The 22,526-nt window shown below is 45.6% G+C and overlaps 1 protein-coding gene across 1 annotated transcript; it reads right to left on the bottom strand.

Moving 5' to 3' along the window:
• Positions 1-270: 270 nt before the first annotated feature.
• Positions 271-21,775, bottom strand: RS1 (retinoschisin 1). The gene is made up of 6 exons (XM_065900120.1): positions 21,724-21,775; positions 12,989-13,014; positions 12,278-12,383; positions 5,153-5,294; positions 2,732-2,927; positions 271-423 (listed from the first exon to the last, which is right to left on the bottom strand). Exons 1-6 carry the CDS (start codon positions 21,773-21,775, stop codon positions 271-273), a joined length of 675 nt encoding a protein of 224 aa, XP_065756192.1.
• Between the last annotated feature and the right edge of the window lie 751 nt (positions 21,776-22,526).

Consider the following 22,526-nt stretch of genomic DNA (forward strand, 5'->3'; position numbering starts at 1 on the left):
CTTAGGCTTTTGCTTGAAAATTGTTTTTAGGGACATTTTCTTTGTTCTTATTTTCTTCGGCCCTGAGTGGGGAATAAGTTCATTTTCTTTTCCTTTCACTGAAATTGGAAACTATATCTTACAAAAAAGAAAGAAGTATTCTCTGCCCAGCTCCGCATTGAAAGGAGCCTGTAAAATCCAGCCCTTTTGGTCACAGTGGTTAAGTCAGCATTCCCGCATGGGCTGCACTGCACCCTCCACCCCCTGGCAGGTGCTGAGCTGAGGCGGGCATCAAGTACACTTGCTGACACACTCCAGCAACTCCATCCGGATGGCGATGCGGACGTGCCAGCCCAGCGGGATGAGCCGGATGAAGCGGGAAATGATGGGGGGCCGCAGCAGGTTCTGGACTGTGGAGGTTCGGTCCGAGTTTCCATAGAAAACCTAAAGAGAGGGAGGAAATCCTATCACCATCACAGAAGAGGAGAGAAAAGGAAGACAGATTCCTGTCTGGAGTTGGCCCCAACTTTTAACTATGGAAAATCTCAGTGCTGAAAGGGCAGAGAATTTGCTGATGTCCCCCAAAATCTAACCTTGAATGATTTTCAGCACCTACATGCTCCAGGCATCAACTTAAATGAATTAAAATTGGGTAACAATTCTTCCTCAGTAACACTAGCTGCTGTTCAAGTGCTCAATACTGTATGTGATTAGTGGCTGCCATAGTGGATACTGCAGATAATAACATTTCCTTCATTGCAGAAAGTTCTACTAGACGGCGCTGATAGAAAATGCTGCTTGATTCTTATCACCAATTTTGTGATTTAATCCTTTGCATTTTGACAAGAATTTTGAAAAGGAGCATATTATACTTAAGAGAGGAATGTTCCCATGTTACAAAGGTAGCCAAAGTGGGGCTCAAGTGAAAACTTGTGAGCTGGCTCTAAAGTTGTGAGCGAAAGCTTAACTGTGTGTGTCTACATTGATACAAATGGCGAGCACTTTTTTTTTTTTTTTGCGGTACGCGGCCTTCTCACTGTTGTGGCCTCTCCCGTTGCGGAGCAGAGGCTCCGGACGCGCAGGCTCAGCGGCCATGGCTCACGGGCCCAGCGGCATGTGGGATCTTCCCGGACCAGGGCATGAACCCATGTCCCCTGCATCGGCAGGCGGACTCTCAACCACTGCGCCCCCAGGGAAGCCCTGGCAAGTACTTTTTAGACTTTTTTTGGAAAAAAATGTTTTTAAAAAACAAAAAGACATAAAAACTAGAGAGAAGATTCTCGAAGTGGGAGAGCAGTGCCCAAAATAGAAAAAGGTGTTGCTTCCTGTGTTTTGAGATGTAACAGCAATTACACAGTGGCTGTAACATAAGGTACAATGGATATTTGGCTATATCTTCAAAGAAACTTCTGTGCGCTTTTTCCAGAGTCCTAGTGCTCTGCCCAATGACACTGGAACATTTCATTTCCTTCTGGGATTATCTCCTGAAAAAAATCTGGCTGCCACATTGACCTCATCCATACACAAATCAAGAAGGACCTCAGCTGCCATGATCTTGCCTTTATTTCTTCCCAATAGCAACACCCCACATCCCCTTCTCTAAGCTGTTTGCCCTTGAACCTCTTTAAATCAGGAGCCCAGTGAAGAAGGAGGATGGAACAGGCTCCAGACCTCACAACTGCCGGAGTGGAGCACTTCTTTGCAAAGAACTATCAAGGCCTTCAGAAACACAGGTAGAGCTTGAAAAAGAATTTTCATATCTTTTTGAAAAGCCAACTAATAAGAACAAAAATGAAATAAAATGTCCAAGTATCAAGATGGTTTTTCCTATTGTGTTCAAGCTCCTTGAAATTTCAACCCATGAATGTCTTGCTGTACAAATTGTCATCAAGAGAGTACAGAACCTTCTGATGTTCAGCTGCACATGTCTACTTAACCCGATGAAATGTCCAGATTAGCTGGGGGAAGTCCTCTCAGACAAAAGGGCCGTTAACATTTCCAAACAGCTAGTGAGTTTTTAATTCATTGCAGATAACATTTTATATGTGTGTGTGTGTGTATATATATATATATATGTATGTATGTATGTAAAATATTGATTATATATTTATATGTGTATGCATGTATGAATATACATATATGTGTATATATGTATATAAAATATATAAAATCAAAAGCCTACTGTGTTCAGTCTGTGAAGAGCAAGAATTGGGTGGGTCTCAGCCCTCAGAGATTAGTAGGATATAAAGTTGCTCAAAGGTTTAAGCGACTGTTTCTTCTCAGCTGGACTTGTTTTAACCATTTATACAGTTTAGTGGCTAATTTGTTGAGATTGTCGGTCTCAATAGTAAGGAGAGGCCATATCTATATAAAGGGACGAGAACCTAGCCACATCAGTAGTAGATCAAGCCAGACCCATGCAGCAAAGTGTTCAAGGTCCAGTGACTTTGGCAGAATCCAAATGGCCAGTCTTGATTATTCAAGCAACTCTGTGCTGATGTGAGAATTCAAAGACTTCTTTTGCACATATGATGGCACTCATTCGCAAACTGTGCTGGGCATGAGGTATACAAGAAAAGACCCCTGCCTCGTCGTCAGAGAGCAGATAGTGTTGTGGGGAGAAAGCACGGATGATTCACCATACCGTGGGGTCAGTGTTCTGACAGAGGGTGGCGACAGGAACACAGGGACGGGTGGGAGGGGTGTCCCAGAGGGGCTGTGTTGAAGTTGGTTTGGGGTAAGCCCGACATACCCGATTGTTTCCGGTCTGGTCCTTATAGTAAATCCAGTTCAGGCTCTCATCGGTCCTGTACTGCACACTGTACTTGGTCATCCACTCGTCGATGTCACAGCGCCCCTGGGTGAGGATCCCCGAAATCACCTTGACCTCCTTCAGATCTATCTGCAACCACTGGCTGCTGTCCTGGAACTTGGAGAGCCATGCGCACCTGCCGCGGACACAGCGAGTCACCAGGAGCCTTTCCCCGTGAGCGCCTCCAAAGAGCTGGGAGGTGCTGTCTTTTGAGGGGATGCCAGCACCTGAAGAGCCCCCACAATGCTCGGGCAGTCTGAGCTGCAATCTGTTAAGCACCCAGAAGCTTGTCTCCAAGAAGTGTCCGGCCTCTGTGATACTTGTATAGTTTCTCCCTGCACCTCCACCGCCCAAGGAAAAATTGTCAGATTCAAATAATTTGTCAAAGAAATGCCTTCAACTGTAGCTGAAATCACCTTTGGCGTGTGGTTGAGCATGTTTTTCTTCAAAACATGCGAATCCATGGTAATCGCACCTTCCAGCCACCTTCCCTTTTCATTAGTCTCTCCTGATGTCCTTTTTCCCTAAGTCTTTTTTTTTTTTTTTCTTTAATTTCACTCTCTTCATACCTATCTGCATCTCCTTCAGGTGCTGTCATGCACGCCATGGTAGGCACCATGTGCAGAACATGGAACCAACTGGCTCTGCAAGGGCTTTTCACAATTGTAAAGCAAAGCAACCACTGAAGGAACTGATTTATTTTTTAGTTATATCCTCATAAGTTGTGGAAACCTATAGTTTCCCTTTGTGGTGTGTGAGTGTGTGCGCACCTGTGCGCATTAGTAAGCTTCTCGGGGACTCGGCCCTTGGCAGCCTTCTCTTCTAATTCTGGACTTGCTCCTTGGGTGGCTCCTGACTTTTAGGTCCATCTCAGACTTTTTCTAAATTCTAAACCCTGAGAATCAATTGCTAGCTAGACAACTTCTACTGGATGCCATATAGCATCTCAAATAAAACATGTCCCAAAAGAGCTCCTAATTATCCTCACCCCAACCCCTCATTCCAGTGTTCATCTCTCTGAATTCTACCCCCTTCCTCTCTGTCACCTCAAACATCTAATCCATCTCTTGGCTCCATCTCCAAATGTTTCTCAAAGTCGTTTACTTCTCTCCATTTCACTGCCACCACTCTAGCCCACGTCACCCTCAGTTCTTGCCTGGACAGCTGCCATAGCTTACTTAACTGGTCTCCTTGGATTCCTCTCCCCACCTCACCCCCCACCCGTATCCCACACCAAACAGCTCTTCCCACAAGAGCCAGAAGATTTTACTTAAAACCTAAATCTGATTGTGATACTCCCCAACTTTAAATCTTCCTCTGATAGAGTCTGCTCATTGTCTCCCAATATCCTCTTCCCATTTCCTTTAGTAATAGAACCCCTAAATTTTCTCTGGGCAAGAGGCCACCCAGCTAAGATCACATTTCCCAGTCTCCTCTGTAGCTGGGTGGGGCAGTCGGACCAGATTCTGATCAATGGGATGTAGGTAGAAGTGGCCAGCAGGATTATGTATGTATCCTTAAAGGAAAAGTATATGCACTCTGCTCTTCTTTTCTCCCTCCTGACTAGAATGTGGATGTGATAGTGGAAGCTAGAGCAGCCATCTTGGACCCCAAGGTGGAAACTTCATGTTAGGGTGAGAGAACAAGGTGGAAAGAGTCTGGGCCCCTGATACCATCCAGCTGCCATAACAACCCTAGACTGCCTGATCACCTCCAAGTTGATTAAGTCTCCGTATTTTGGGGCTGTTTGTTACAGCAGCACAAACCTGTATTCTAACTAATGCACATTCAGGGTTCTCCCATTATCCCTAAAATAAGGACCACAGTCCTTAACATGACTTATAAGGCCTTGCACCATCTGATTTCTTTCTACTTCTCCAGCCTCATCTCACCTGTGCGCTAACCTCACTGGCTTTCTCTACAGTCCCCATCCATGCACTTGAGGGATCTTCCCAACTCAGGGCCTTTGCACCTGCTGTACCCTGTGCCTCTCTCCCCCTTCCCCCCACCTGGCCAACTGCAGCTCTCAGGTCAAAGATCTTTTCCTTAGAAAGCCTTCCCTGGTGCTTCAAGTGGACCAGATCTTTCTTCTCCTCTGCAGCACTCATCACACTTGGCGGATGGCCGGTTGTGTGACAATGTGCTTAGAGTCCCCCCTCTAAACTGCGTGCTTCTCGAAGGCGAGGAGCTCATTCACCTTGTTCACTGCTGTATCCACTGTCCTTGGCACGTGGAAAGCACTCAGTCAATATTTGTTCAATAAATAAATGCATTCTGTGTCGTTCATTTATTACAGAGACCTACTTTTTCAAATCACATGCATGAAAAAAAAAAATCGCCTGAGCCTCCTGCTCTGCTTACCCAAAGCCTTGACTATTGAGTCGGGCCTTGTTGGCGGTCCAGGAGGCATACCAGCCCACGTACTGCTCCAGGTTGGAGCAGGTGATCTGGTCTGGTGTAACCTCTCCTGACTCGAAACCCAGGGGCTTATGATATGGGCATTCTGGGAAAGGAAAAACAGTGCACATTAAAACACTCATATCGCATGGCAAGACTCAACAAACACGACATGATCGAAATGACAGATCCGACCCTCTCGTTCGCGCTTTGTAAGGTGGAGGATGTTTTCCTTGGTGGCGCCGTTCACAATGGGTAGGACTGGGTCTTCATCCTCTTCACTGCTCTTGCGAGAAGAGAGTGAAGATGAAGTAAAGGGATTGCCAAAGAGACTCACAATATTCATAAAAGCAGAGGGAAGTAGTTCTATGGCAACCTCTTGGTGAGGGGGGGGAGAATTTTGAGAAATACTTCACCTCCTCCACAAACTCAGAGACCTAAAAGCCAAGAGGTTCACAGGAAAATATCATACTTAAATGTCATACTCTTTATTTTCCTCATTAACACAGGTCAGCCATCCCACATGATGACACGAAGGCCCCTAATTGTCCTCAGGTAGCATATGATGCCAATTATAGGAACAAAACCATGGTGAGAGGCGAGAAGGGCAGTTATACATTGAGACTGACTTCCCACTTGTAAATTGCAGTTTTTCACTAGTCTAATGAAAAAAAAGGGTGGGGCGGGAATGAAATGCGTCTGAGTGACTGTTGAATAAGGAACAGTTGAAAGGAGCTGCTTTTTCCAAATAAGAGTAGCCGAAGCTGGTTCTTGTATATTAATTGCTGCTTCTCACGGATTTCCTCTCACTAATTTAGCGTTCAGTTACCTGGTCAGAGACTACCAATTGCCAACCCAGTATCCATTCTTCCCTGCTTTTAGACTAAAGAACCCTAATTTTGTTGGGTGCAGCAACGTAGCCAGCTAAAAAAACAAAACAAAAGAATCTTTCCCAGCCACCTTTGCAGTTAGAAGTGACCACGTGACACAATTTCTAACTCATGAGATAGAAGAGGATGTCTGCTGGGGATTTCCGATCAGATTTTGCTTGCCCCCTCTTTCTTCCTCTTGCCTAGAAGGAAGACCTGATGGTTGGTGCAACTGTAGCCATCCTGCACCCTGGAGGTAAGGCCAAGAGAACTGAAGAGACCTCAGCCCTGATATCTTTAAGCTGCTCCTTACCCCTAGTCTTTTTACTGTGTGAGTCAAAGAAAAACTCCTATTTCAATAAGCCACTATTTAGGGTGTCTCTTATTTATAACCAAACCCAGATTCTAGCTGAATTTCTTTAGAAAACAAATGATAAACTTAGGCAAGTACATTCTCCTAGTTTCCCAGTTGTGAATGATAAACTTCATGTAAGGAAGATCAAACTACTTTCTTTCCATGTATAAATTTGAGTTCAGATTGAAAAGCCAAGTGTATTTACTGGGGCATCATCACCTTCAACAGTAAAATGAGTGCTGAGGTCTTCCTGGCAGATAATTTTCAAAAGTCAGTAAAACTGAATGAGGCATGTAAAAGCTTGAATGCCGTCCTGAGGCTCCAAAATGCCTGCGGGGATAGTCATGCCCTGTCCCCAGAGGCTGAAGACAGAAGGACAGCTTCAGGCCTCTGGCCAGGGCGGCTTAACTGCCTTTCTGCCCAGTGAACCAAAGAAATAGGGCCAACTCCCACCAGTAACTGCAGCTCAGCGGGGCTGGGGGTGAGGGGACAGCATTTGTAGTTTATCAAGTACCCGAAGCTTGGTGGGGGGGGCGGCCTATTAAAATAATGTCAAGGGAGAGAGAATAGGAGCGCTTTCTGAGCGACTCCGTCACGCCTTGTGTGGCCAAATCATCAGGGGGGCTTGTTAAGAATGCAGTTTCCAGGATTCCACCCCCAGAGTGGCCACATTTTTAACAAGCACACTTTGAGAACCTTGGTCTGCCAGGGAAGACGTTGGCTGGAGGATTCAGGGGGCCTGGCGCCCGTGGCCTTGGGGGCTTCTCCACCTCCTCAGCTCCCCTCTGACCTGGAAGACAAGCTCAGCCATGCCACTGGAAGGAGGGACAAGGCCCCAGCGTCAGAAAGCTGGGTTTCAGTTGGGCCCTCGGTCGCCACTTACATTCTAACTGTGGATATCTCTAAGGACCCTCCATCCTGAACCTCCCTTTTCTTGCTCCAGGGCCACCAGCTCAGAGGCAAGAAGCAGAGGGGAAAGAAAAGCCATGGCCACCTCTCCCGATTGCTTTATTCTTGGCATTTTGCTCTTTCTCTATTTTCCCCTCACATCTCTTTTGCCGTCTCTTCCCAGTTAGCCCATCTAACAGTTAAGAGTTACACTGAAGGGCCCTGGCCAGCGGCAATGGTCTTGGAGGCCTGTAAGGGCTTGTCCAGACGTGGATCCTGCCCACACTCTCCAGGGGAGGCGATGAGCTCACCATCCCCATGGTTTCAGCCAGTGTCTGAGAGCCAGTGCCCAGCCCCCAGGCCCCAAGCTCCATCCCACTGCCACCTGGATATTCTCTAAGTGAACAGTTTCATCTGGGTGACCCAAAGATGCTTCGCACTCATGTGTCCAAAACTAAGCACCCAAGCCCCAAGCCTGCCCCTGTCCAGTGCTCCCGTCTCAGGCATTGGCGCCTCCAGCTACACAGCTGCTAACCCAGAAAACGCAGTGTTTTGGCCCAAGGCACAGAGCAGAGACTCTGTGATGGGTCTCAGCCTGGGCGTCACCTGGAAAGTTATAGAAGTGCTGGTGTTCAGGCCACACCCCCAGAGATTGTGATGTCATTGGTCTGGGGCATGACCTGGGCATGGGGTAAATCTTCAGGTGATGGTAATGGGCAGCCAAGGTCAAGAACACCTGCTTACAGCCAATTCGACCTAGGATTGGATCCCACTCTCCCTCCGGTGAGTTTAGGCAAGCTGCTCACCCTCTCTGGGTCTCAGTTTCCTCATCTGTGAAATGGGCACAACAGTAGTCCCTGCCTCTATAAAGTTGATTTGGGATTACATGAAGCAGTGTTTGTAGAGTGTAGAGCCTGTAGTGCCTGACCAAAAATAAGCAGCTAGTACTGGTGTAATAGGGTGAATTTATGAGAGTATATTAATGTCTTGAGTTGTGTATGTTTGTTTTTTATGGTGAAGGCTCACCAGGGGAAAAAAATCTAACACCCCTCTACCCCAGTCTGTCTTGCCCCCATCATCCTCCCTACATCACCCTGAGAAGGTCAGCTTCCTATTTCTAAACATTTGGAGTCTCCTTGCATCAGGAAGGAATAAGCTGTTTGCACACGCATGCACGTGATTTGAGAGAGGAGAAGCCTGTTGACAGCCTAGCATCTCTCAGGCTTATGGATTTGGAAGGTCTAGGCCTCAACAGGAATTAGCTGACTGTCCCAGAGGAGGTGGCCAGAGGCTTTGGGCTTTGCCCCTTGCTGGGTGGTGGGGGGCTCGTGGTAGGGGCCTGATCTCAGTGGGGAAATGGTTCCTCTGAGGGGGCTGGACCAGGGATGGGGGGCGGGACCCCTGAACTCTTGACACCCTCAGAGACTTGGGAAGGTCCCAGGACTGAGCTTGGTTCAGAGGGAGAAGGGCCACCAACAAGGTGTCTGCCTTCCCCTGGGGGCTGCCGGCCGGGCAGGGAGCTGCCCTCAGCCTGAGCCTGGGCCCTGTGCCGAGTCAGCCCTTGCAGGCCCCTTGGGGGCAGGGGGGTGGGGTGGGTGGGGAGGTGTAGTCCAAAGGGGAGGGGCAGGATCTTCAACAATCCTCCTGTCTTTAGACTCCACAGAGCCCATGATAAAGGGGGACTCAAACCGGAGTTATCTGAAAATTGGAAAAATAGAAAATGTAACATTTCTCCTGCTCTTCGTGCCCTGGAGTGAAGGGCACTCCAGTTACATGATTACTATTTTCCCTGTCTCCTCCTTTCCCCTTCACCTGGGCACCTCTCCTCATCCTTTGGATCTCTGCCCACTTGCCCAGCTCCCCAGGTCTGTCTAGCTCACCATGCTTTCCTGAGCCGAGCAGAATGCCTGCGTGTGCTAGGCACTCAATAGATATTGAGTGGATGGATGAATGGAGGGATAAGCAAACTTCATCACCCCATCTCAGGTGGCCACTGGGGATAAGCAAAGAAAATGGCAGGAACAGGAAGCAGGGAGGTCAGGGAGGAAGTGGGAGTTGACTGGCCCAGAGAACTCCCACTGGCCTAATCAAAAAGAAACTGTCAATTGAGTCTAAACTAGTATCAAGCGACATAAATAATGTTGCTGGAGGAATTAAAGGGATCCTCTTTACACACACAGGATACGTCCTTCCCAAGTTTTCTGCTCAGTGGAGGTTACTGTAAGCTATTAAGCCTGTTTCTACACTCATTTTACTCTTAAGGAAACACCTGCCTCTTCTGAGCGATGATTTGATAATGAGATCGATAAAGACGTAGTCATATGTGCTGTTAATCCAGGCTATGCACACTTAACATACTAGCCTTTCTTATGCAGTAGATCGTTTCTCGATGTGTAGACTTATAAAGGCCAAACATGCTTTTAAACAATATTAACCTAAAGGAACAGAAAGAGAGTTCAGGGCCATTTTTGACAAAAGACATGTGAACGTTATTATGCACATGTGTTAGACTTGAACCTATATGATGATGTAGTGGAATACAGAATAATATTTATATTGGAATAGGGTATAAACTTGAATATAATATGGAAATATAAAATCCAGAATATAAGTAAAGCGTTGAGTCATTAGATTTCTTATGCTTTGATACGTTCCCTGCCGTATTTCCCCCTCTCAGAGTGACGAGGTAATCTTGGCTCAACTGTGGAAAAGACAGACCTTTTAATATAATAGTGTTAAGCTGAAGATTAGGAGGCCATGATGCACCTAGCTGGTCACCTTCTGTTCTGTGGGTAGGGCCCCCTGGCAGTAACAGCCAGTGTGCACCTGCGAGCATCTCCTGACAGCTCTGAGTGACCCTCCTGTCCTGTGCTTTCTAGGGCTTTCTTCCGTCCTAAGGCGGACTCTGGTGGAAGCGCTGAATCTCAGGATCCAGCAAGACCAAGGAGCGTTCGTGACGTTCCAATGAGGATCTGAGGCACTGACAGGCAAGTAAATTCTGGAGGGTTGTGGCTAGTCCTGCTGCCCTGAATCATCTCTTTCGTGGAAAAACAAATGAACGTTAATGAATCAACCATTTAACACTAAGGCTGCATTTTTTTCCTTCCTGGGAATATCTGTGTTGTTAAAACAAAACAAAAATGAAAACCCCAGTGGGGAGAGGAGAACACTTAAGCTAAAAGAATTTCTGATTTCAGAACTTCAGGTTCATGGCAACTGTGTAGGGGAGAGAGCACAGTTGATCAGGTCAATGAAACCAATCCGTATAAATAATCTCTTTTCAATTTCTTCTCAGGAAGAGCTTCCGTGGACTGGAATTCCAGTACGTCTCATGTCTCTAGTGAAGAGAACATTTGTTTCCAGTAAATGGTAAACTCCTCCAGGGTAGAGACAATGGTTCATTTTTGTCTCCCTGTCGGCGCATAATAGGCACATGATGACAGAGGGTGGAATTGAATTCTAAATGGATTATTAAGGAGGGTGCCTCAGTCTTGACCGGGCAGATCACCCCAGCACAGAATGGCTGCGGGAGCTCACGCCGTGGAGCTCAGTGGGGCGTCCCTCCCGTGGGAGAAGCCCGCTGAACTCATCAGCACTTACTGCTTTTCCTCCCTACTGCGCCTCACTGTTCCCTTCCAGAAGGCTTAATTCAGAAACCAATTCCTACCCCTTTCGTATATAGGAAAACAGGCAGTAAAAGCCTTTGTGGACGCCCCCCTCCCCCACATTTGCTATTTTAATGCAAATTTAATGAAATAATGCAGAGAAGCTCACCCGCTACACACAAACCTCTCTCCTGGAGCTATTATTAGGTGATTATGTAAAGTGAATGACGTGCCGCCGCATGGCACCATCATAACCCTGGAAAGGGGGGGCAAGGACAGTTTCAGCAAAAGAGGTTCCAAGCTGTGGTAAATACTGAGCGTGGCAAATGTGTGATAGGCCGCCCGGGCCTCTGAAAGTCAGAGTGTGACCTCTTAGAAGGCAGGGAGAAAAGGAGCTGCAGTGTGCCAGGTCCGGGACAAGATGCTTTAATGCCTCATGCATTTTATTCCTCGTAGCAGCTCCTTACGGCAGGGTCCGTTTTTATAAATAACGTTTTATTAGAGCACAACCATGCTCACGCATGTACATTCAGTCCGTGGCTGCCTTCCATTTGAGGTGTTGAGGCCCTGTGGCCCACAGAGCCACAAAGATTTACCGCCAGGTCCTTTACAGGCAAAGTTTGCTGGCCCCTGCCTTAGAGGAAGTCATTCATATTAGTCAGGAGAGGCTGTTTATGCCGCGGAACGAATTGTCACAGAAATTTCAGAGGCTTCACACAACAAAGGTTGATTTTTCACTCAGGTGGTTCATTGTGGGTCAGCAGGAAGTTCTGCTCCACTTAACCTCCCCGGCCCCCAGACTAAAGGAGAAGCCACTTTCTCAAGCAGGGAAATGGACCTCATTTCAGAGGAGACACGGCTCCCATCGGCTGGAGCTGCTCCTGGCTGGGAAGGGGCTGAGAGTGTGGGGAGGCACGTGGTTGTTTGGTGAGCAATGAATATCCGGCCACAGTAGTACCGCCTCCATTTGACAGAAAAAGGCCAAAGTGGGGGTCCCAGAGTTAAAAAACAGTGCAGCCAAGATTCCAACTCTGGTATTTCTGGCTCAAAAGCCTGTGCTCTTCTCAAAATTGCTGCCTATCATTAGTTTATTTTCGATAAATTCCGTTAGTCTCTTTCATTGAAAGTTAGGTCCCATCTTGCCATCTCACCAGGGCCAAGTAGAGATCCAGGAAACTGTTCTGAACAATGACATCAGTGCAGTTTGTTGGAGCAGTGGCCATTGAGATTTGAAGTTCAAAGGCCAACTGGAGAAAACCCAGAACGTGGCATTCAGGGGGTTTAATTCATCAGGGTTGAAAGAAAGAGGAGAAACAGGGTGTTCCCAAGGATACCCCAAGGATCTGGTGCCCCAAGGAGAGGGGACACTCACCCGGTATGCAGTCTAACGGGATGGAGCCTGCCGACCACAGGGCATTGGCACCTCCTTGGCAATCGCACTTGCACGCTTTGTGGTACCAGGGATCCTCACCCTCATCCTGCGGGAAGCCAGAGGGGCAGGAGCTTCAGAAAAGTCACAGTCAAAGGCAACTGTGGTCAGCACCACTGGAAAAGCTCGCATTCAAAAACCTTGCTCATTCATTTCCTATTGTCTGTGGCGGCTGTCACACTACAGCAGCACAACTGAATTATAAATCCAGTTTAACCCACACAGTTGCCCTCATCTTTGAGTCTAGATAAATGTTTGCCACCTTGGGTGACCAGCTAAAAATCTCACAGACAAACCCACGTAGAGAGCCATGTCCACCCCATTATATTTATCTTCAGGGGCTCGAGGAGCCCCAGTCCGAGGTCAGGCGCCTTACATCTCCTGGAGGTCCCTTCTGGGGATACAATTTTAAAAGGGACTGGATTCAAGATTCCGCCATCTGCTTTAAGACCTGGTTTACTTGCATTCACTCATTAAAAAAACCAGTCTTGGAGCTTGTCCAGATAAAACGTGCTATTGCCACCACCAGGAAAAAAAAAAAAACCCTTTAAAAATACATTTTAAAAAAAGTGATAATCCTATACATTGTTTTGGCTAGGAAAAATCTTCAAAAATAGTAACCATATGAATTCCAGCCTTCTTACTGTAACATACCTCAGTAGATGATAATCCCAGTGTGGCTGAGCAAAAGGACATGAAAGGAAACATCAAGTTAAAAAAAGAAAGAAAAATTCAACAAATGATTCATTACATGGAAAAGTGAAATGATCACAGTCACATAAAAGTTAACAAAGCCCCTTCTGGAAGAAGTCAAAGTAAGTAAATACGTGCCAGGAGAAACATCCACAGATGCTGAGGAAGTAGGGAAGTGACACATTCAGGTGATTTAAAATTAGGACATTGTTAAAAAAATTTTTTTTAATTTTTTTTAAGTTTGTCTGTTATCTACAGGAAATATCAAACCACAATCAAAGTGTAAATACCATATAAATGATGTGGAAAAATTGAAAATGTGTAAAATTTAACCTAAGACTAACATTTAACCTATCTTCATAGAAGTATGAATAAAGAGAATAAATAAATAAATAAATAAATAAATAAATAGAATGCACTGTCCATTGTGGTAGTTACTAGTCCCATGTGGCTATTTGAATTTAAATTCATTAAATTAATAAAATTAAAAATTCAGTTCCTCAGTCACACCAGCCACATTTCAAGTGTTCGCTGGCCACATGTGGCTAGTGGCTCCTGTACTGGACAGCACAGATACAGAACATTTTCATCACTGTGCAAGTTTCCATTAGACAGCACTGGTTTAACACACCAAGTTCCATTTCCCATTTTCGACAGAACAAATGCCTTTACTTCTTTTCTGATTATAAAAGCAGCACATACCTGTTATAAAAATCTCAAACAAAACCTGAGTGTAGGCAGTAGATATAAAAGTCCCTCCTTAACCACTTTGCTATCTAAATATTGAATCTGATGCCCACCAAAAACCTTCAGATTGTTTTAAAGAGTTAAAGGAATGGTCTCATCCTTTTCATTAGAATTATAAAGCTATTTTTTCAAATTGTGTCTTTCTTTAAATAATATGTATCCATTTCACATACCACTTTCGCGTGTCCACTGTGAGCCTGGCCCTGCACCAGGGCCTGGGCCTTCTGAAATGGAAGCCTCACTCTCTGACCACCGGATGACACACATGGTGAGTCCTCCGCTGGGTTATGCATAGGCTGTAAGGGGAGTCAAGGGGGCATATCTTTTCGCCTGGGCGGATTCAGGGCCCTCTCTCAACTGTGGTCAGCAAACTGCTGTCTCTCCTGGTCCCTTGTCCACTGATGATTCGTTCCTAGAGACTCCTTGGTTCACCTGCTATGGGCAGAATTGACCGTCTCAGGTATCAATGTAGACTAGGGAGCATCGTCTTGGTAGGAGGCCAAGCCCTGTGCTGGCAAAGGAAGTGACCAATGACTTCTTTTTGTTTGTTTGTTTATAATTTTTATTGGAGTATAGTTGATTTACAATGTTGTGTTATTTTCAGGTGTACAGCAAAATGAATCTGTTATACATATATCCACTCTTTTTTAGATTATTTTCCCATATAGGCCACTGCACAGTATTGAGTAGAGTTCCCTGGGCTATACAGTAGATCCTTATTAGTTATCTATTTTATATATAATAGTGTGTATGTGTCAATCCCTATCTTCCAATTTGTCCCTCCCCCACTCTAACCCGCCCACCCCCCGCCGTCGACTTCTTACTTTCGCATCCAATGGACTCTTCCCAATGCTAACCTTACATCTTCATGCTGCAGTGTTGGGTGCTGTCAGTTCCTCCCATCTTCCTTTATCTTCCATCATACTACTCACCTGCTTCTCCCACCACTCGAAATAATCCTTCTTAATCTCTCTCAAGAGCTCGGCTTCCCCTACTCCCAACCCCAAGATCCAGACATGTGCATTGAATGGCTTATTGGATAGCTCCCCGTAGATGTCTCTCACTATCTAAAACTGGACCCAGCCAAGTGCTGGCCAGGTCATGAAGAAACCTGAACTCTCATATGTTGCTGGTGGGGGTATAAGTTGGTTTAACCTATTTTTAAAACTCTTTGGTAATTTATACAAAGGCTGGACATATATGTGCCCTATGACCCAGCAATTCCACTCCTAAGTATTTACCCACTAGAAGTGCATACATATGTTCTCCAACAAAGAAAAACATGTACTAGATTATTTGTAACAACAGTATTGTAAAAACTGCAAACTGGAAACACTCATATGTCCATCACGAGTAGAATGGATACGAGTGGTAGATTTACACAGTGGAACACTATACTGGAATGAAAATGGATGACCTACAACTCCATGCCACAATATGGCCACGTCTCACAAACAATGCTGAGTGGAAAGTCAGATGATAAAGTGGACATACTACATGAATCCATTTAAACTGTACACAAGCAGGCAGAAGTCATCTATGCCGCTAGACATTAGGGTCGTGGTCACACTTGGGGTGGGGAGTGGCAATGAGGAAGCCCAGGGAGGGTGTCTGGGGAGCCGGCAAAGTTCTGTTACTTGATCTGAGTGCTGGTTACTTGGGTGTGTTTAGTGGTAGAAATTCATTGAGCTGTACACTTACTTGTATTCTTCTGGATGTATGTTATACTTCAGCAAAAAAAAAATTTTAAACACTGAACTCATTCCATCCTTCCTCATATTGTTCTCCTTTCTCTATTTTTTTTTTTTTTTTTTTTGGTATGCGGGCCTCTCACTGTTGTGGCCTCTCCCGTTGCGGGTCACAGGCTCCGGACGCGTAGGCTCAGCGGCCATGGCTCACGGGCCCAGCCGTTCCGCAGCATGTGGGATCTTCCCGGACTGCGTCACGAACCCGTGTCCCCTGCATCAGCAGGCGGACTCTCAACCACTGTGCCACCAGGGAAGCCCCTCTTTTCTCTATTTCTTAGCCTACTGATGGCTCCACCATCCACCTACTACCCCATCCAGAAACCTGGGACTCCTCCTAGTCACTTCTTTTTCCTAAACCCCCACATCCAGTGTCTACCGGGAGCCATCTTTCCTCTCCACCCCCACTACCACTTCCTCTCTCCTCTGGATATTCTCCTTGCTAAAGAGAGACCTTGCCTCATCCATCCTCCATACTGCCAATGCCTGACTGTGTCACTTTCTTGCTCCAGACCCTTTGTTGGGTCCCCATTACCATGGCCCCAGTTTCACCTCTGACATTTATTAGTTATATGACTGCATCTCTCTATTTCCTCATCTCTAAAATGGGTATAATAATAATGTGTCCTTCAAGGGGTTGCCGTGATGTATCTCCTGGCTACCTCTCCAAATTTATTTTTTGCACTCTCTATTACTTATAATTCATCAAATGTGCCAGGCTGTTTCATGCCTGTATGCCTTTGTGCATATGATTTCTTGGCCTCAAATGCCTTCCCCTCCCAACTTTTCTGCCTACTTATCCCCTTCCCTATGAAGAGGACTTTTTCTGTCCCTCATGTAGAACTCACCGCTTGCTCTGGCCTTCGTATCCTATTTCTTTCTTATCCACAGGTTTATCTAAGCACCCGTGAAATTAGAGAAATTGATATAAAAGATAGCTGATAATGACTGGTCCCAAAGCATTCATTCATTAATTTTCTTTGAGCATCTGCTATATTCCAGGCCTAGCTTTAGGTGCTGGGGAAATACCAGTAAACAAAACAGAAAAAAACACCTGCCCTCCTAGAACTTAAGAGTCTAATGTGGCGGGGGGGTGAGGGGGTAGTGAATGTATAAATAAAATATATAATATGTAAAATAATGATGACTGCTATGGAGAAAAATAAAGCAGGGAGGTGGAGGGACAGGGAGTGGTACTTTGGGGCTTAGGGAAGGTTTCACTGAGAAGGTGATATTGGAGCAAAGACCTGAAGGAAGTGACATACCTGTGGACAGAGCCTTCTGGGCAGACACAATAGCATGTAAAGACCCCCGGGGTAGGCCGGTGCTTGGCGTGTCATCTAGGGGAGAGATGATGGTGGCTTGGCCCTGGGGTGGTGGCAGTGGAAGTGATGAGAAGTGGCTGGATTCTGACTGTCTTTGGAAGGTAGTGCCAACAGGATTTGCTGACAGATGACGTGGGTGTGAAATAAAAAGAGGTTCAGGGCCTGAGTGCCTGGGAGGATAGAGCTACCATTTACTAGGGGAGGAGAAGATTCCAGGGGAAGCAGGGATTTAGGGGGGATGGGGTAGAGATGTTCCGTTTGAGAGACCTACAGGACACCCAAGTGTTGAGGTTGAATGGTCAGCTGGGTAGAAGCTACTAGAGCTCAGGGGAAAGGCCAGTTAATGTGTACATGAACCCATAGTGTCAGTCCCACAGCTGCTCCCCAAGAACTGCAAAGTAGATGAGCAATTGGCATCTAGATGGTTTAAGGGCTGTTAATGCAGAAGGCACTCGGCTCTGCCCCATCTTCCAGAGAAGCTGGGATGGCAGAAAAGCAGAAAGGCTTTGTCAGCTGTGCCAAGACTCTCTTTTGGGGGGACCAGAGGTGAGGTGTGTGGGTCACTGACAGAGCGGCCTTACTAACCAGATCAAATTGGCCCACAGGACGTGCCCCGGCACCGAAGAAGGTCTGTGCAGTTGCAAACTGAGCAAGCCCAGAGTTCACATGAGGCCCCTCTAATTGCCACGGCGCTCAGGGCCTTTGCATTACCTGGGTCCATGGGTGGGCCCCCAGAGGGGCTCCAACTTGTGCAGAAACAAAGCAGAAGGCCAAAAGGAAAGGGCGGGGAGGTTTCTACCTGTGGAGAGGAAGAGACCCAAGAGGGAGACCTGGTTTCAGAACCACCACCTGTGCTCAATCAGATTTCTGGCGTTGTTTCCCCTCCCGGACTCCTCTCCCCAGAAAGCGTTTGTCTGTAGGCAGCCTGGGGTTGTGAGGCACCAGATCTCATGGAAATGAGCAGAGAGAGAAGGAACAACAAGCCTTTTACAGGAAAAGTTGTCACCAAGGGAGCAGCAATGTGGCTGCTGTCATCCCTGAAATGATTTAATCACCCCAAAGCTGGCGAACAAAAGCAAAAATCGTGTTGACGACAACGTCTTATGCTACCAGAAAATAACACTGTTGGGATGAGCAAAAGAAAACAGGTCAGCCTTTAAAGGAAAAAGGGCAAGATTTCGATTACATGGTTGTCTATTTTTCTCCTCACTCAGATCATCTTCGCGATTCCTCCAGGTTACAGGTTTCCACCAGAGGGTCTGCGATGTCTGCCACTCACCAGCCTTAGATTTATGCAATAGGGGACGATTCTGCCCTTTTGCTCAAAGGGCTACTCCATAGGGAAATGCTTGTTACTGCAGCCAGAAAATTCAAGCATGCCTATATCTCGAAATGTACCTTGCAAGGCCAGAAAGCAAAGTGCGCATCAGACACACTTAGGGAAGACTATTTCAGTCTGTTTGCTTGGCTGTCACTAAATACAGAGTTTTCCTTCCCATGGAAACAGGTGAAGCCGAGGAGAAAAGCATAAAATTATGAGTGATAGAAACTGTCTATAACTACCTTCCAATCTATTTGAGAAACAAGAATAAGACACAGGAGAAAAACAGCAGGCTGCATTAATGTCCCTCTGGCAAAGAAGAAAGAAGGAAATTGCTTCTGGCGTGAAAGTGTTACTCTTTTAGGTGACAGGCATATTCATGGGTGAATCTGTTATCTGTACGTGCTTCAACACAGGTGAATGTCAAAAATATATGCTAGGGACTTCCCTGGTGGCGCATGCCAATGCAGGGGACATGGGTTTGATCCCTGGTCCGGGAAGATCCCACATGCCGCGGAGCAGCTAAGCCCGTGCGCCACAAGTACTGAGCCTGCGCTCTAGAGCCTGTGCTCCGCAACAAGAGAAGCCACCACAATGAGAAGTCTGCGCACCGCAGCGAAGAGTCGTTCCTGCTCGCCACAACTAGAAAGCTCGTGCACAGCAACGAAGACCCAATGCAGCCATAAATAAATAAATAAATAAACTTATTTTTAAAAATATGCTAAGTGAAAGACAAAAGACCATATGTTGTATGATTCTGCTTAAATGAAATGTCCAGAAAAGGCAAATCTATACGAGACAAAGTAGATCAGTGGTTGACAGTGGCTGGGGGGAGGGGGAAGTGAGGAGTGAGTACTTAATGTCTACCGGTTTCTTTGGGGGATGATGAACATGTTCTAAAATTACATTGTGTGCTCCTCAAATCTGTAAATACACTAAAAACCATTGAATTACACCCTTTAAATGGGTGAATTTAGTGGTATGTAAATTACATCTCAGTAAAGCTACTTTGAAAAAAAATCTGCTATCCCTGATGCTTGACACACCTGCAAGGAAGGACACACACTCACCTGTAAGATGAGGCTTGGTGATTTTTTTTTTTTTTTTGGCTTGTTTTTATATAATAGCCATGACCAAGCAGTGGAGCAATATACTTCAGTAAGGTGGGTGTTTTCAAAATCATCATCGGTATGTAATCTAAAATGTACAATGCAACATAAATAGAAGCCTGCCTCAGTTAAGAGACAGAGGTAGTGCTTTACGATGATGATTTGTGTATTCCCAATGACCCTTCACCCAACGCATAAGTGGAGTCAATCCGTTTACCTTGTTTCACTGTAGTAAGGATCCACTGCTGCCGTGGAACAGAAACAGCAAAGAGTAAGTTAGACAAAGAGCCTTTGCCTTCAGGTTCCCAGTTGTAAACTGATTAAGTGCAGCAGTTGTATTCTGCCTTTTTTCTCTGCCTCCTGGCGTATCCCTCTAGCTCAGGGTAGAGCACACCTAGGTTGCCAAGCCAGATTTTGGTGTGGCTGCTTTCCTTTGATGCCCGTGAGGGTGGAGGGCCTGGGTTAGGTGGGTAAGAGAATTTAAGTGTTTCAAGCCTACCTGCTGGACCACATTCCACTCCACCAGGACAGATGGGATTCTCTGTTCTTCGTGGAAATTTCTGGAGCTCCCCAGAAGCCATGCACAAAGATTGATAAGCTATAGAACAGGAAAGAGTGCTGTGCACTGTGCCTCCTGACAGCGTGTCTTTTATTACTGTCATCCCCTGACTGCGCGGGTATAATTGAAAAGTGGCCTGATAACCTTTTCTAGGGCTTATTCCCATTTAGGGGTCACAGAACAAAGATTTTAGAGTTGGCACAGCGAAAACAAGAATCTGCCAGGTGTATCAAGTTCTTACACAGCATTTGGCCTATCATAGCAGGAACTCAGAAATGGATTCTTGAACTGACATCAATGGATTCTTTTTTTTTTTTAATTTTTTTTTTAAATTAATTATTTATTTATTTTTGGCTGTGTTGGGTCTTCGTTTCTGCGTGAGGGCTTTCGCTAGTTGTGGCAAGTGGGGGCCACTCTTCATCACGGTGCGCGGGCCTCTCACTATTGTGGCCTGTCTTGTTGCGGAGCACAGGCTCCAGATGCGCAGGCTCAGTAGTTGTGGCTCACGGGCCTAGTTGCTCTGCGGCATGTGGGATACTCCCCGACCAGGGCTCGAACCCGTGTTCCCTGCATTAGCAGGCAGATTCTCAACCACTGCACCACCAGGGAAGCCCCACATCAATGGATTCTTGAATGAATCAATGGATGAATGAATCTCAATGCCAATCACAAATAAGAGGGGTCTGAGGGTGAGCCCTGTGGATGTCTGAGAACCAAGGGTATTGGGATCCAAGCCTTGAAAGGTTCTGTTTAGATTTTCTTGGTGAGGAAGAGGCACGGAGTAAAGGAAAAACAACAACCCCCCCCCCCGCCCTACTTAGAAATATGTCTTGGGGGTTTGCTAAATAACCTTGGGGTTATATTTTTACAGGTCTTTCCAAATATTGAGAAATGTGACTTAACACAAGTTTTGAGATTGGGTAATCATGAAAGTGAGTATTCTACCAATAAAATATAATGAGAGAGTAGAGAAGAGAATGATTTAAACAAGGGCTTCTGACTCTGTGTGAGTTTTGTCATGTCTGTCTACCAGGTCATTGGCAGAGCGGAGAGGTCTCCTCCTTCCTGCCCTCCTTATTTATTTCCTGTAACGCACATAGATACACAGTGACCACAGAGAACAATTTCTAATGTCTGAGTTGATGGGTCCTTAAGAGTTGAGAGAGGCATGGAAGAGCATGATTTCAAAGATTGACAGAGAATTTAAAAGTTGAATTGGATGACATTTTAGAGATTTGCCTTCAATTTCTCCGTAATTGAGCATTTCACTCCCGCCAGGGCTATATTTAGAAATTTTAAAATGATTGAGTATATTGAGTCTTTGGGGATTCCTGACTCTCAGTTGGATTATGCTTTCTATTAGTGTCCAGTTGTATTCGGCGTGCTATGTTAATCCATATTTAAACTAGGGTGACCTTACATCCTGATTTGCCTGGGACAGTCCTGGTTCACACCTGTTGTCCCAGCAAAATTATTAATAGCATCCTCCACCACTCTCAGTAGTGTCCTGGTTTGGAAGACTAAATTCTATAGTCACTCTAACTTTGACTCCCAAAAACTTTCAAGAATACACCACACTTTCTTATGAATTGTTGCAATTTATAGCTATTTCATACGATTTTTGAGACCCTTCCTTCTTTCTGTCCCATTTTAAGCATCCTTTGAACTTTAGAAGGCTCCTCACGGAACCAGAAAGCCAGTGGTGAGACAAAGAGGACTGCATCACACAAAGACAACTGTTGTTCATTAATAACACATTAATTAATTAGCATGCTTTGCTAATTGATAATATTTTAATTATTCTGGTTGCATTTCTATTAATCAGCTGTATGATTAAGTCAGTTGTATTATTAGGTATTTAATGAGTGCTAATGGTTTGATAGCACATACCTTCAGAGCCAAAGAGAAGTAAAAGCAAGAAGCCTTCTATCTTGCGTGGCATTCTCCCCTTGTCCTTAGCTGCTGCTCTTCCTTATCAAAGTGGAGAGCTTTCCTAGGAACAGCAGCTTAACTTGAGCACTGGCCTCATTAAGCATCTTATTTCATTTACTTCTTAGGGCTTTGGCCAAGCCCCGCTAAGTTAACCCACATAGTTACCTGCCTCAATAAGAAGTCTCAGAGGAGAAGCTAACGTCAACTGAGGTCAGTTTAGCAAAGGAAGGTATTGGCTTTATTCTATCTTTAAATGTAAGGGAAGCACTGGAGGAAAATAGAAACTAGAATCAGAAGACCCAGGTCTTAATCCTTTCTCTGCCATCGTCTTCTAGGGGGTGACCTTGAGCAATTTCCTGCCAAACAAACACTAACATTCTCCAATTCTATGAAAATGACATGGATTCCCCCTCTCAGAAAGCAAGCTGGCATCATGTTTACACCTATTCACTCAGGAAAATCCTAAATTGGGAGGGGGCGGTCAGTTACACGCAAAGATTTAGATTGCTGTGTTATTTATAATAAGACAAAATTGGAAACAATCTACATAGGGGATTCAGGACAGCAGGCAGGGTTAAGAGCACAGATTCCCAAGCCAGACTGGATGCAAATCCCGGCTCAAACCAGTTGTTATGTAGCCTTGGGAAAGTCACTTAAGGTCTCTGTGCCTCAGTTTTCTCATCTGTATGATGGTGATAATAATGCCTATTTCATAGAGTTAGTTTGAGGCTTAAGTGGGATGATATACATAAAAAATACTT

The sequence above is a fragment of the Phocoena phocoena genome, chromosome X (assembly GCF_963924675.1).
Source record: "Phocoena phocoena chromosome X, mPhoPho1.1, whole genome shotgun sequence".
NCBI classification, from domain to species: domain Eukaryota; kingdom Metazoa; phylum Chordata; class Mammalia; order Artiodactyla; family Phocoenidae; genus Phocoena; species Phocoena phocoena.

Bases quoted from the DNA above. Each gene is read 5' to 3' on its own strand.
- RS1 (XM_065900120.1), bottom strand. From the start codon at position 21,775: ATGCCACGCAAGATAGAAGGCTTCTTGCTTTTACTTCTCTTTGGCTCT. The intron at 13,015-21,723 runs GTATGTGCTATC...CCTTTTGCTCAG, and splicing joins ACTTCTCTTTGGCTCTGAAG to CCACACTGGGATTATCATCT. The intron at 5,295-12,277 runs GTGAGTGTCCCC...TTCCTTTCCCAG, and splicing joins CCCGTTAGACTGCATACCGG to AATGCCCATATCATAAGCCC.